Source organism: Oncorhynchus tshawytscha, linkage group LG04 (assembly GCF_018296145.1).
Source record: "Oncorhynchus tshawytscha isolate Ot180627B linkage group LG04, Otsh_v2.0, whole genome shotgun sequence".
Classification (NCBI taxonomy): Eukaryota; Metazoa; Chordata; class Actinopteri; order Salmoniformes; family Salmonidae; genus Oncorhynchus; species Oncorhynchus tshawytscha.
This window is the reverse complement of record NC_056432.1, coordinates 37,994,901-38,011,303: the sequence shown is the minus strand read 5'-3', so window position 1 is coordinate 38,011,303 and position 16,403 is coordinate 37,994,901. Positions and strand designations below refer to the sequence as shown.

Here is a 16,403-nt window from a genome sequence, read left to right as displayed (position 1 = left end):
CAAACCCATCTTTCTCCAGTGATCATCCCCTGTGTGATGGCTTCATGATTTATAATCATGCTCAGTGGGGGCTCCGCTGAGGCCCTCTCGCTTGGCACTGCCCGGTGTTGGTGAGATGCACCGATTAGAAGCTCAGTGGAGGGAGGTTTAGAAACTGCTTTACAGCTCTGTAAAAGTTAGATATCAACGAGCAGGCGGGGGCAGCTTGAGGGCATACCATCAAACAGGAGAGATTGAAGTACAAAGCATGAAAGAGGCAAAGCCACAGAGACATTCAACAGTCCAAACGGCGGCCACTCGACTCTTATGATTCAGCCTCATTTCCTCATTGACTTCCTAATTAATTCCCAATGCACACTGAGAAGGAGATAGCTAGGGGCCCAGTATTTGCTGCAGAATAGACACATGGTCTATCCCAAATGAGATCGGTCTATACCAGCTCACCTTCTAATCCAAGCTGACATTCTTTCTCTCCACGCTTTACCATAAATTGACCAGAGGGGAAACACATTAAGAACGTGTGTGTGATGTTCACTGCAGACATCTTATGGGTCTACCATCTAAAAGGCAGGATATGGAATATTTATTTTACAGCATTTAGTATGATGTAACTTGCCGGTGTACCGTACAAATCTGGAGGACTGATGCAGTTTTGTAGACTGAAATTGTTTTGGACGGGCAACTTGTTCTTCTATATAGCAACAAAACCAGGAGTATCATAAGCTGCAACATAGTAAGAAGAAGGGAGGCATTTTATCACGGGGGGGGGAATTAACTTCAAAGGGACTGAGAATGTCCATGTGAAATATAGGCATGAAGATAAATAATGCATGGTTAATGCCTCCACCAGAGTAATGTGCTGACAGAATTTGTCACACACTTTATGAATACATAAGTTGTGTGTTCGCCACCATGCGGTTAAGGTCACTGCACTCAGATGGTGTGGTTTCTGTTTGCCATTGCACCCAGGGAAACTATGTAACTTGCACTCGCTTCACGGTAAATTCATTATGAGGCAGTTTGCCTTCAGAGGGAAAATAGGGGAGGCTTGATATTGCTCCTGGAAAATGTAATTTTCCTGTCTCTGACTGACTTGAAGGATGTGGTAGTGGAGAGGGGGTTAAGATCGAATGGAGGGCTGGAAGCTGCGCATATAGTCTCACTGCGCTCCTAAAAGCTTTTCCTGCTGTCAGTTTTGGGAGGATGCATCTTTAAAAGCTGTCATTCTGATGGAGAGGACAGCAGTCAGCAGCAGCTCCATCAGCAGGAGGCTTAGACACACTGTGTTTTTTTGGAGGGCGGCAGGTGACTCTATAGTAGCTGTTGCCACTAACAACACAGGACCCTTTTTAGACCCATCACAGAGTGGCCTTTCTTGGCTGGGCTTCTGTCAACGACTTACAGAACTGTGATCAAATCAGCTGAAATATGTTTTCATCTAAAATGTCAGAATGGTTCTTGGATAAGGTTGTCTCCTACGGGGACTATATAGTTTTACATTGAGACTTGGATTGGTTGGATTGTGTTCTCTTGATTTACTCAGCTGGTTACTGTTTACTTCTATCTCTGAGACCCATCTGCTTTTAGGCTATCAGTACACTATCAGTTGTCTAATTATTGTACTCTGTAATTATGTAGTTAATTAGACCAATTGAACTATGCTCTATTAGTACTGAGTCCAAAGCGAAGAGAAACTATAATATCTGAACATTGGTTGAAAAATAAATACGTACCTGCACGGTGTTTGATGCACACATTGTTTATTGAGTGCAACGTTGGGTTTTATACCAAAAACGAACACATTTAACTCTCTGGATGTGTATACACTGTTTGAACTGAACAGCAAATTCAAATTTCTCATGTGACATCATTTAGCCTACAAAATCACGGCTGCATGTTTTCACTTGTGGAATTATGAAAAACTGATCCGGAATATGTTGTAGTTAGTAAGGTTTTAAAGTGATGTAAAATAGGTGGATGAGCCGCATTCATACGAGTGAAAGGCTCCGTCGATCAAGAGAACCTCTCTAATGAAAACAAAATGCTACATACGCCTGGCCTTTGAGTGGAATACATTCAGATCTGCTGGCGTGCTGAGAATATGTTCATTTTCCTCTGTTTGGTGGAACTGTTTTCTGTCTCCAAAGAGAGACCTTTCAATGCTGCTTTATTTCTCACCTTAGCACAGTGAATGTTGCATTAATCTTACTCATCCGTTTCAATCCCCCGCCTCCCCTCTGCTTGTATTATTGTGTGTGTGTGTGTGTGTGCGCGCGCGCCTGTGTCTGCAAGTGCCTGTGTCTACATCTGCTCTGCATGCCGGTGTTCGGGGACATGCACTTGTGTGTGTGTGTGTGAGGGTGCTGATGTGTGTGGGTGCTTCAGTGTGCGTGTGTGGACTAAGGCCTATGCAGGTCTGATACATTAGCCTTTTATGGTGGAATTATTCCGAACTAATGTGACTGGATGGGGCCTGCTCTACTGCTGCTGCTCTAGTCCTCTAGAGAATCATTCAGCAGGATGTTCATTTTACACGGCACACTGTTTACTCCCTCTGCTACATTTACCTGGAGTCAACATAGAGACCCCTAAATGCAAGTCAGGGAATCAATTATTTGAACAAATAATGCTTGCACATTAACTACTGTGTAACCTACAGTGCAAGAGCCAATGAGGGTTAAGAAAACTGTTTTAGAAACTGTTTTAGTAATCTATTGGCTTAAAATAAGCAATAGGTTACACCTGCACATTAACTACTGTTCCCATAAATGACACACCTAACTGTGTATCGTTCTCTGTATATTACCTTGGCGGAATCTAATCTACACACACCAAAAGTGTCCAAAACATCATCAGACCTTCACTGCATTAACGACGGCAGTTACAACGCGTGTGCTTACGTTATGTTAGTAAATAGCCATGTTTTGGCACTCTCGCAGCCACGCTGCAACACACACACTCCTCCTTTTTTCTTCTGTAAGACTATCTATAGCACGTCTGACTATTAGATGTGAATTGGTTGTCATGTTTTGAGAACAGTCATCCCTGTATTAAGTGAGGGGACCGTCAGTATAATTTATCCAAGACCGGGAGAGAACTGGGAGAGGCGTCTCCGACGGTGATTGTGTGATGACAAACCATTAGATAAGACCTTCAGTCGATGTGGCGATGTCCTGGACATGCTATAAAACCTGGCTTTCCGCACCTCTTCAATCACAACAGAAAGGAGATTAGCTGTTGGCCACTCTAAGTGTCATTATCAAGCTCCGGGTGCTTTGTTGAGCACATGACAAACTAGAGCATAAAGTCATGCGGTACGTGAAGTATAGGAGACAGAAATGAGAAAGCGTAGCGAGGAAGGTTTTATGTTCAGTCCAGAGAAGCCAAGGCTGTTTAGACCTCCTTATACTTTAACTGCCCTCTTCTCCTGGTTGTTCTGTAGATGGTCTCCTTATCGTTGATATTTTATTATCGATCTTATCAGGATCATTTCATCTTCACCGCTGGTTTATTTGATTGGTTGAGATATATTTTACTTTTTACCTTTGCATAACAATAATATCTCTCTCTCACTCCCTCTCTCTCTCTCCCACCCGCTCTCTTTCTCTCCCCCTCTCTCTATCCCCACTCTTTATTTCCTTCTCTCTCTCTCTCTCGTTCTTTCTCTTGCAGCCTGAAGAATCAGATATGTGTCCAGTGAATCTTGAAGAACAAAACAAACCATTTGATTGATGTCAGACAAGCTGTGTTCAGCTTGCCCCAATATTTCTGCCTCTGCCCTGCTTTCTCTCTCTACCACACACACACACACACACACACACACACACACACACACACACACACACACACACACACTCTATCTTTGTCTCTCTCCGTTGCCCTGCTAGCATACAATAGGAGAGCAAGTTTTTTTTTTAAATGCTTCAGCTCCACAGCATCTGTCTCACCTGTCAACTTAAGGCTTCTGCAGAACTCTTGTCATTTTGGCCATGTGATAATCAACATTCCACAGATTCTGCATTTCACACCAACAGATTCTCAGTACTTTTAAAGACGATGGTCGACGAGAATAAATGTGGATCCAGCAAAGGGACAGTCCCCTCAATGCATGAAAGAAATGAACGACCTGCAACTTCATGCTAACTATGCTTTTGCTTTAGTTGTAAGTGGTTAGAGAGAGGAAGACTCTCAATGGCATTTTGGCTTGAGTAATAAAGTGTTTTTTGTAATTTATTTACCTGAAATAGAATATGTATAAGAGAACTGATATATAAGTAGTGTATTGTTTTTTAAATCTTATTTATGAGTAATTTATTTTATTTTTAAAATGTATTTTGCCCTCAGACTGTTTTTTCCCTTTAGAATAATGTATAATAATATAATAATGTGTGGGTCTATGCTATATATTCCCATCTAATCTCACAGTAACATAATATCCTTGGTGGACAAGTTGGCAATAATAATGACAATGTCATTGAACATAATGGCATGGTGCACAAGTTGCTTTATATATAATACAGTAAAAGGTTTTCATAATGTTTACAATTTGAATCTGAACTGATTTATCTGCAGCTCTAGTAGTCCTAAATAGGGGATCTACAGGTAACTGCCAAAATAAAGGAAACACAATAAGGTATATTGAAAGCAGGTGTATTGAAAGCAGATGCTTCCAAACAGATGTGGTTCATTGGTTAATTAAGCAATTAAAATCCCGTCATGCTTAGGGTCATAATATAAAATGCCTAGTTGCCCATTATTTTGGACTAATTAACCCAGGAACCACAGTGACTTTGAAAGAGGGGTCTCAAAGGAGCATAGGGGGTTTAAAGGTGTGTGTGTGTGTGCGTGTGTCAGTCACCAGATCTCAACCCAATTGAACACGTATGGGAGATGATGGAATTTCTCATGGAGTTGTAGAATCTATGCCAAGGCACATTAAAGCTGTTCTGGCAGCTCGTGGTGGCCCAACACCCCATTAAAACACTATGTTGGTGTTTCCTTTATTTTGGCAGTTACCTGTACGTTGTCAGTGTTCCAGGTATAAACATGTGTTCTCTGTTCCTCCATGCGGTTTGAGGTTCAAATGTGGTCTTCGTCTCAGGGAGGTCCCATTGATTACTATTGTCCAGATTTATGATTCAGATTCATGATTCAACAAAACTGTTCAAAAAATGTGTTCACTGAATTCATTCCAATAGAGCCTTTTAGAATGTGTTAGTATTACAGCCAATTACAGTCGATTTGAATCAAACCATGTTATTCTGTAATGGTGTAAAACATTGCTGTTATGATGATGATGATGATGATGTCTTATTCAGAAATTGAGAGTATTTAAAAAGCAATCCAACTTTAATATACAACCTTATCTCAACCTTCTGTAGCAACTCTTTCATTCTAATAGTTATAAGAACATTAAAGCTATGTTATGACAGTGGTTGGTGTTGCGATACATTTTACTTAACCAGAGTTTGGTGGTTAAAGAGAACTACTAAGCAGGTGTTCTAGTTTGAATTTCTATTTGTTCTTACTGTTGTAGATGAAGCAGTTTATTTGTCATTGGGAAAGCAGATGTATCTGTATACAGACATAAGAGTTACTTATTATCCTGCCAGTACAGTGCAGTCAGTGTCTGTCGACAGCAAAAATGTGTTTGATCAATAGCCTTGATAAATGTGTTAAAAGGGATTTTTGTGTGCTAATTTATAAATAACTGATCTGTTTGTTTTGAAATGAGCAATGTCTGGAATTGTTAAACCAATTGAAACCAACCCTTCTACCTTTTTAATTTGTTTTAGAAGACTTCAGCCATTTTGGATTTACTGCTTACACATAAAAAAAACACACTTAAGCATTTTCATGCGTCTTAGAGAGATGGAGTGAGAAATTCTAAAACATATGACAAATCTTCCTGAACTGAACACCAACTGAAGCTGGCTCAACTCAGAGCCTTCCGCCTTGTGAGATGCCACAGGCAAAAAAAATACAATAATGTATAAAGTGTTTTTAATATTACAAACAACTTAAGATGTGCATGAATGATTTACTAATTAATCAAACTATCCTTCTCAGATCCACTGAATTTCTTTGCTCAGACCAAGTCATTCTGCCCAACTTTGCATTGGATCTGGTGTCTCTCCCTTGATCTCCAGAGGAACTCCACGTCTCATACACCCCTACTCCCTTTGTGCTCTCTCTAGGTTATGTACTCTACGGTATCTGAAAAACAATAAAAGACACTTGCAACTATACTATACCACCTGTCCAGTCGTGTTGCTTTGTTCTGTCTTGTGTTTTCCTCCGAGCTGGCATTCTCATCCCCAAAGTCAACATGCCCAATTTCTCAATGGAAAGTAAATTGTTCCTTTGAGTCCTGTTCAAGATACAAAGATTTCCAGACTATTTCTGTTCTCCAAGTGTTCCCCTGCTGTCTTTCTATATACAGTACCAGACAAAAGTTTGGACACACCTAATCATTCAAGGGTTTTTCTTTACTTTATTTTCTACCTTGTAGAATAATAGTGAAGACGTCAAAACTTTGAAATAACACAAATGGAATCAAGTAGTAACCAAAAATGGGTTAAACAAATCTAAATATATTTGAGATTTTAGATTCTTCAAAGTAGCCACCCTTGGCCTTGATGACAGCTTTGCAAACTCTTGGCATTCTCTCAACCAGCTTTACCTGGACTGCATTTCCAACAGTCTTGAAGGAGTTCCCACATATGCTGAGCACTTGTTGAGGTCAGGTGATTGTGGAGGCCAGGTAATCTGATAAAGCACTCCATCACTCTCCTTCTTGGTCAAATAGCCCTTACACAACCTGGAGGTGTGTTGGGTCATTGTCCTGTTGAAAATAAATTATATTCCCACTAAACTCAAACCAGATGGGATGGCGTATCGCTGCAGAATGCTGTGATAGCCATGCTTGTTAAGTGTGCCTAGAATTCTAAATAAATCACGGACAGAGTCACCCGCAAAGCAGCCCCACACCATCACACCTCCTCCTCCATGCTTCACGATGGGAACTACACATGCAGAGATCATCCGTTAACCTACTCTGCGTCTCACAAAGATAAGGCGGATGCAACCAAAAATCTCTCATTTGGACTCATCAGACCAAAGGACGAATTTCCACCGGTCTAATTTCCAATGCATGTGTTTCTTGGCCCTAGCAAGTCTCTTCTCTTATTGGTGCAATCCAACAATTAAGGCCTGATTCATACAGTCTCCTATGAACAGTTGATGTTGAGATGTGTCTGTTATTTGAACTCTATGAAGCATTTATTTGGGCTGCAATTTCTGAGGCTGGTAACTCTAATGAACTTATCCTATGCAGCAGAGGTAACTCTGGGTCTTCCTTTCCTGTGGCGGTCCTCATGAGAGCCAGTTTCATCATATTGCTTGATGGTTTTTGACCGAATTGACTGACCTCCATGTCTTAAAGTAATGATGTTGCCATAATATGGACTTGGTCTTTTACCAAATAGGGCTATCTTCTGTATACCACCCCTACCGTGTCACAACACAACTGATTGGCTCAAACTCATTAAGAACGAAAGGAATTCCACAAATGAACTTTTAACAAGGCACACTTGTTAATTGAAATGCATTCTAGGTGACTACCTCATGAAGCTGGTTGAGAGAATGCCAAGAGTGTGCAAAGCTGTCATCAAGGCAAAGGGTGGCTACTTTGAAGAATCTCAAATATAACATATATTTGGATTGTTTAACACTCTTTTAGTTCCACACATTCCAGATGATTCCACATGTGTTATTTCATAGTTTTGATGTCTTCACTATTATTCTACAATGTAGAAAATAGTAAAAAATAAAGAACAACCCTTGAAAGAGTAGGTGTGTCCAAACTTTTGATTGGTACTGTATGTATTGGGAGAATTAACAGTGGGCAATACGAATTACTACTGATCACATGTTTTTCACAGAGTAAGATACTTCTGTATAGAGGTGGTTGCATTCTACAAGGGAAAAATACAACAGTATTTATACAATGACATGAGTAACACTTGTTTCCCATCACCTGTAGAATCTCTAGAATCTCAATTGCCTCTGCTGAAATATCAGATGCCAAGCAACCTGGCTGTGTAAACTCTCAGGTTGTATATTTGACATTATATTTGTAATACCACAGATATATTTATCTGCTGTATGGTCTGCATAGAAACCTTTACACAACCATTGTGCAACGTCTCCACAATGGTTGTGTAAAAAAAGACTTTGTATCACAACCATTTTTCCAAACGCTACCATCTAGAGCTGAGCAGAGACTTCTGTATGTCTGACTGAGTGAGCAGTTCAGATCAGCCATTTCTCTATCTGCCGTTCCCCTTGATTGAAGTCAATCAGCTACAGCAGTGTTTTCCGACCCTGGTCCTTGTGTACCCCCAACAGTACACATTTTAATTGTAGCCCTGGACAAACACACCTCATTCAACTCATTGGAGGGCTTGATGATTAGTTGACAATTTGAATCAGGTGTGCTTGTCCAGGGTTACAATCTCTGTACTGTTGGGGGTCCTCAAGGACCAGGGTCGGGAATCACTGCACTACAGTGCCTTCAGAAAGTATTCATATGCCTTGACTTATACCACAAAATGTATGAAATATTTTTTCTCTCTCACCCACCTACACACAATACCCCATAATGACAAAGGGAAAACATGTTTTTAGAAATGTTTGTCAATGTATTAAAAATGAAATACAGAGATATTGGATTTACACAAGTATTCACACCCCTTAGTCAATACTTTGTAGAAGAGCCTTTGACAGCGATTACAGCTGTGTCTTCGTGGGTAAATCTCTAAGAGCTTTCCACACCTGGATTGTGCAACCTTTGCCCATTATTCTTTTCACATTCCTCCAAGCTCTGTCAAATTGGTTGTTGATCATTTCTAGACAACCAATTTCAGGTCTTGCCATAGTTGTTCATGTACTGGAGATTTAAGTCAAAACTGTAACTCAGCCCTTCAGGAACATTCACTGTTTTCTTGGTAAGCAACTCCAGTGGCGAATTGGCCTTGTGTTTTAGTTTTTTTGTCCTGCTGAAAAGTGAATTTATCTCCCATTGTCTGGTGGAAAGCAGACTGAAACTAGGAACAGACTAGGATTTTGGCTGTGCTTAGCTCCATTCCGTTTTTTAAAAACCTGATTACAAGCATACACATAACATGACGCACCCACCACTATGCTTGAAAATGTGTAGAGTGGTACTCAGTAATGTGTTATATTGGATTTGCCCCAAACATAACAATTTGTATTCAGGGAAAAAAAGTGTATTGCTTCGCCACATTTTTTGCAATATTACTTTAGTGCCTTGTTGCAAACAGGATGCATGTTTTTGTATATTTTTATTCAGTACAGGCTTCCTTATTTTCACTCTGTCATTTAGGTTAGTATTCTGGAGTAACTACAATGTTGTTGATCCATCCACAGTTTTCTCCTTTCACAGACAATACAGTTCTGTAACTGTTTAATAAAGTCACCATTGGCCTCATAGTGAAATCCCTGAGCGGTTTCCTTCCTCTCTGGCAACTGAGTTAGGAAGGACTTCTCTATCTTTGTAGTGATTGGGTGTATTTATACACCAGTGTAATGGATAACCTCACCATGCTCAAAGGTATATTCAATGTCAGCTTTTTTTTTACCCATGTACCAATAGGTGCCCCTCTTTGTGGTTGAATTTGTGTTTGAAATTCAACTGAGGGACCTTACAGATACAGTAATTGTATATGTAGGGTATAGAGATGAGGTAGTCTGTCACAATAATTTTTTATCCTAATGTTCTAACTGAACTATTGTATAGCTTTGACCAATTCCACATAGGTTGTAAAGCTATGGTTAATAAGAATTAGGCAAAGATTCAGATTCTGCAAAAATATCTTTATTCAGAGAGCTCTGCCCCCAAAAGCAGAGCCAGTCTTTTATACACACACACAAGCACGCACACACACACGCACACACACAAGCACGCACACACACAAGCACGCACACACACACACACACACACACACACACACACACACACACACACACACACACACACACACACACACACACACACACACACACACACACACACACACACGTCTTTCCCACTGACCACAGAATAGAGAAAAAACTATCAATCTTGTCACATTCTTCCACTTCTCCTCGCCCCATTGGGGCCTCCTGGTTGTAAAACCTCTAACAGTTTCTTGTTATCTGTTTTACAACTTCACCCTGCTTGCATAGCTACAAAATAATACAATGCCCTAGTTCTAGAATTCTAACAGAGCTACACACATTCTCAGATTATATTCTTATGATTCTAACACATTACACACAGTTATACAATTTTGGGTGGAATCCTTTAGTCATTACCTTTAAACGTTCTCATTATTCTATCCTTTGACTAAATATTGCACACAAGAGATTTAATCTATCTACAGTAATAACACATAATTGCCAGGGATTTGTTCTATTACTACTTCCAGTCATAATTCTTCTCTCGATTTTCACTATATCCTTCACACATTAGAACTAAGAAATGTCTTATTCAATTGTAGGTCATCAGGATCGAATGGATCAGCAGTGTCCACCAGGTTCGGATATCTATTGTGTTCATCCCATTGTTTGGACTCTGGGATGGGCCCGTACCTCACCATCTGCTGGGATACTGCATTCCCCAATGCCTTGCTCACCAAACCTCGGACACAGGGAATAAGACAACAACCACATAATACGATCATACCCATACAAACAATAGCAGCCCCCATGATGTTAGCTACTATGGTTTACCATTTGCATAACATTTCATCAAACCACCCTGTCACAGATGTATTAACCCCTGAGTTCTCAGCCCATTCTTCACTTAGAGCCGTTAAACCTGCTAGAGCTCATGTAACTGTCCCATCTGGTGATGTGTTATTAGGAATTAACGTACAGCAATGACTCCCCACCATTCTACAAACCCCGCCCTTTTCTGCCAATAACATATCGAGAGCCAGCCTATTTTGCCAGGTCAGGAGGGAGGTGGTGGATAGCTGTGTCGAGAATCCCCTTACTGCATCCCTAGTCTGATTAACAAATCTTTGTTGGTTATAATAGATATAGTTTATCCAATCCACATTCTAATTTATTGTAACCCACAAAAAGAAAGTAGTAGTGAACCCTTCCCCTATTTGATTCAACGCCTTGTATTCATCGGGTACTCCCCTAGGGATCCCTATGGAATCCATCCATATGGGGCTACCTTCATCTAGGACTAGACTTCTCTTATTTCTGTCCATTTTACTCACAACTGGTCGTTGATGACTAATCCTCACTGGTTGAGCCAATAACACCGGGGCGCAAGTACCTACCCACCCTTTTGGTAGTGTCTGCCGTATGCTTCCTTGGTTGGTACAAGCCCATCACACATCAGTTATAGGGACTGTGAGGTTAAACATTTTCTCCTGTACTTCTCATATTCCCTGCCCCATGTGTGTTTAAACACCTGGGACCAGGAACATGTGGACATAATTGTTTGACACAGGTATAAGGGGGTGTTTTCGTCAGTTATCTCCTTATAACAGTAACCCCACCCGTTAGTCAAATTTAGTACCCTTATCTGAAATCTTGCGTTCTGCCCTTTTCTAACCCCTATTTTATATGTCACTCCTCTCTGGCTGTCCTTATATTGAGTAGTTTGTCTTTTGCCTCTCAACAATGGTAGAGATTCGGTACGATTTATTCCAACTGGTAGTGGATCTGGATGAATTAGGAAGATTATTGGTACTATGATGCAGCTTAGGGTCCCCCATATTCCCAAAAACTGCCAACCCTCTCCTGCCCTTCGTCTATCTGCTAGGAACCCCCCATACTCACACTCTAGGAGCACACACAGTAATGAAAGGTCGGGATAGGGGATCTTCGTTAAGGAGGTAACCGCCGAACCCTGTTGGTACTCGGTTCTTCTCCTAACTCTGTATGTGATCAGTAGTGTTCGTATGTGTTCCTACCTTTTTGCCATGGGTAACGTGGTCCCAAGTAGCTCTCTCAGCTATTCTAACGGCAAAGGCAGTTACCAACACAACCTGGTATGGGCCTTTCCAATGGGACTGCTTCCAGTCTTTTCTCCTCAGGGATTGGATCCACTCCCAGTCTCCTGGTTGGATTTAAGGAATCATCTTCTGTAATTCACCTGTGGGACACAAAAGCTTTGACATACGAGTGTGGTTAACAAACAATCTTCTCATGTGCTCTGCTAAGGTACAGTGGGGCAAAAAAGTATTTAGTCAGCCACCAATTGTGCAAGTTCTCCCACTTAAAAAGATGAGAGAGGCCTGTAATTTTCATTATAGGTACACTTCAACTATGACAGACAAAATAAGAAAAAAAATCCAGAAAATCACATTGTAGGATTTTTAATAAATTTATTTGCAAATTATGGTGGAAAATAAGTATTTGTTCACCTAAAAACAAGCAAGATTTCTGGCTCTCACAGACCTGTAACTTCTTCTTTAACCTCTTGTGACTAGGGGGCAGTATTTTCATTTTTGGAAAAATAACGTTCCCAAAGTAAACATGATATTTTATCAGGACAAGATGCTAGAATATGCATACAGCTTAAGATAGAAAACACTCTAAAGTTTCCAAAACTGTAAAAATATTGTCTGTGAGTATAACAGAACTAATATTGCAGGCGAAAGCCTGAGAAAAAAACAATCCGGAAGTGCCTCATGTTTTGAAAGCTCTGCGTTCCAATGCGCCCCTATTGAGCAGTGAATGGGCTATCAACCAGATTACTTTTTCTACGTATTCCTCAAGGTGTCTATAGCATTGTGACATAGTTTTACGCCTTTATGGTGAAGAATACCCGTAAGCGGCTACATTGTGTAAGTGGTCACCTGATGGCTCTCAGAGTAAAATACAGAGGTAGCCATTTTTCCAATCGGTCCTACTGAAAAACCAATTGTCCCGGTGGATATATTATCAAATAGATATTTGAAAAACACATTGAGGATTGATTATAAACAACGTTTGCCATGTTTCTGTCGATATTATGGAGCTAATTTGGAATATTTTTCGGCGTTGTCGTGACCGCAATTTCCGGTCGATTTCTCAGCCAAACGTGAAGGACAAACGGAGCTATTCCGCGTACAAAAAGAATCTTTTTGGAATAAAGGAACATTGGCTATCTAACTGGGAGTCTCGTGAGTGAAAACATCCAAAGCTCATCAAAGGTAAACGATTTAATTTGATTGCTTTTCTGATTTTTGTGACCAAGTTACCTGCTGCTAGCTGGCCATAATGCTATGCTAGGCTATCGATAAACTTACACAAATGCTTGTCTTGCTTTGGCTGTAAAGCATATTTTGAAAATCTGAGATGACAGGGTGATTAACAAAAGGCTAAGCTGTGTCTCAATATATTTCACTTGTGATTTTCATGAATAGGAATATTTTTTTGTAATATTTATGTCCGTTGCGTAATGCTAATTAGTGTCAGTCAATGATAAAGCTCCCGGATCCGGGATGGGGTGTCACTAGAGGTTCTTCTATAAGAGGCTCCTCTGTCCTCCACTCATTACCTATATTAATGGCATCTGTTTGAACTTGTTATCAGTATAAAAGACACCTGTCCACAACCTCAAACAGTCACACTCCAAACTCCACTATGGCCAAGACCAAAGAGCTGTCAAAGGACACCAGAAACAAAATTGTAGACCTGCACCAGGCTGGGAAGACTGAATGTGCAATAGGTAAGCAGCTTGGTTTGAAGAAATCAACTGTGGGAGCAATTATTAGGAAATGGAAGACATACAAGACCACTGATAATCTCCCTCGATCTGGGGCTCCACGCAAGATCTCACCCCGTGGGGTCAAAATGATCACAAGAACGGTGAGCAAAAATCCCAGAACCACACGGGGGGACCTAGTGAATGACCTGCAGAGAGCTGGGACCAAAGTAACAAAGCCTACCATCAGTAACACACTATGTGGCCAGGGCCTCAAATCCTGCAGTGCCAGACGTGTCCCCCTGCTTAACTTCTTGCGTCGAGCAATCCCGTATCCGGGAGTGTAATCATAGCCTCAAGCTCATTACCATAACGCAACGTTAACTTTTCATGAAAATCACAACTGAAATGAAAGAAATATATTCACTCACAAGCTTAGCCTTTTGTTAACAACACTGTCATCTCAGATTTTCAAAATATGCTTTTCAACCATAGCTACACAAGCATTTGTGTAAGAGTATTGATAGCTAGCATAGCATTAAGCCTAGCATTCAGCAGGCAACATTTTCACAAAAACAAGAAAAGCATTAAAATAAAATAATTTACCTTTGAAGAACTTCGGATGTTATCAATGAGGAGACTCTCAGTTAGATAGCAAATGTTCAGTTTTTCCAAAAAGATTATTTGTGTAGGAGAAATCGCTTCGTTTTGTTCATCACGTTTGGCTAAGAAAAACCCCCGAAAATTCAGTCATTACAACACCAAACTTTTTTCCAAATTAACTCAATAATATCGACAGAAACATGGCAAACGTTGTTTAGAATCAATCCTCAAGGTGTTTTTCACATATCTATTCGATGATAAATCATTTGTGGCAGTTTGGTTTCTCCTCTGAAGCAAATGGAAAAATACATGCAGCTGGAGATTACGCAATAATTTCGACGGAGGACACCAAGCGAGCACCTGGTAAATGTAGTCTCTTATGGTCAATCTTCCAATGATATGCTTACAAATACGTCACAATACTGCAGACACCTTGGGGAAACGACAGAAAGTGTAAGCTCATTCCTGGCACATTCACAGCCATATAAGGAGACATTGGAACACAGCGCCTTCAAAATCTGGGGCATTTCCTGTTTGAAATTTCATCTTGGTTTCAAATCAAATTTTATTTGTCACATACACATGGTTAGCAGATGTTAATGCGAGTGTAGCGAAATGCTTTCGCCTGTAGCATCAGTTCTGTGGCACTCACTGATCTAAACAGTGACTTTGGTAAGATTGGTAGACAGAAAAATAGGTATTTTCTGTTTTCAATTGATTAAGCAACGTGTGTGGGTCTGGTACACTTGGAGCTCTAAGTATTGCACTTTGATTCACTCTTTGTAAGTTACTGCGGGCTGCTTTCTTTACAGGGAATATTGGAGAATTGCACTGTGCTTAATCTCCTTCTCTAATTACACCCCCCTCTACCAATTCTTCAAAGGTGGGAGTAATCCCTTTTATGGCCTCGGGCTTTCTGTGGGGGTGAAGGCCACATTCAACAGCGTCATTGTATCTCTTCCCAACAGATTAACTGGACATAACCTGGAGATAAGGACTGGAATACATGCCTGCCCTCCCAACTTCTCAAGTTTTAGAACCAATGGAGCAGACAGTCTTTCAACAAACCTGATGTCCAGATGTTGAATGGACCAAAATCTTTTCCCCATTTATTCTTACTCCTTCAGGCTTAAAATATGTCCTAAATATTTAACATAGGTTTACCATAATTAAAACGTATTCTTGCTAACTTTATAACCTTATTCAACAAAAAAATATGATAATACTATAATATAAATTTTACAGCCTTGTTGTGTTAAATTTCACACAAAAATATAATCTACATACAACAACAGCTAATTGCCTAAGGGAAAATAAAATGTAGCTAGGTTACTAAACATTACTTAAGCCGAAATAGTGGGAGTTTCAAAATAACCTTATAACAATCTTTTATAACCCCACCTTCGCCCCAAAAATATAAATCCAAACCTCAAAGGACCGTATCCTCCCCTTAAAGGACCGTATCCTGGTCAAAAGATAAAACAAATTTCAAATAACACATTCAAATTAAAATCTCTACTCTGAAAAACTTCACAAATAACAATTATTGTACCCTTATGGTCATAGGAAAATAGTCATAAGGAAGCCTATGCTTAGTCTTTCTTCACATTGGTCCAAGATTACAAATATGTCTAAGAACTTAAAACTTCATCATAATTATCAATTTCACAAATTACTGTCAGAGTTTACTAGGAGTGGTGGGTTGGAGTCAGGTGCAGAGAGCAGAGGGTTCGGTAATCGTAATATTTATTCTCCGGCACAAAACGGTCACGCCAAAATACAGGGGGCACAAAACAGACCAGCCCAAACACAGGACAAAACAGTCCGGAAAAAACAAACACGCAAACACATCCACAACCAACAGAGTAACAATCCCGCACAAACCTAGGCGGACCTAACAGGCTTAAATAGACATAAATCAAGAAACAAAGCAGGGAACAGGTGCAACCAATAAGACAAAACGAAACAAAAAGGGAAAAGGGACCGGTGGCGTGCCCCTTTAAGAAACCTTGGTACTAAGACAAAAAGAAAACTCACCAAAACCAAAAGAAATAGTACACACAAATCAAACATAGTATTTTAAAAA

The 16,403-nt window shown here is 40.2% G+C and overlaps 1 protein-coding gene across 1 annotated transcript in view; it reads left to right on the top strand.

Moving 5' to 3' along the window:
* zmat4a (zinc finger, matrin-type 4a) overlaps positions 1 to 4,859 on the top strand; it is a 145,091-nt gene extending 140,232 nt beyond the window's left edge. The window contains exon 7 of the mRNA XM_024418010.2: positions 3,673 to 4,859. Coding sequence (XP_024273778.1) covers positions 3,673 to 3,700 — 28 coding nt within the window. The 3' untranslated portion in view covers positions 3,701 to 4,859. The remainder of the gene's footprint in view (positions 1 to 3,672) is intronic.
* Positions 4,860 to 16,403: the final 11,544 nt, after the last annotated feature.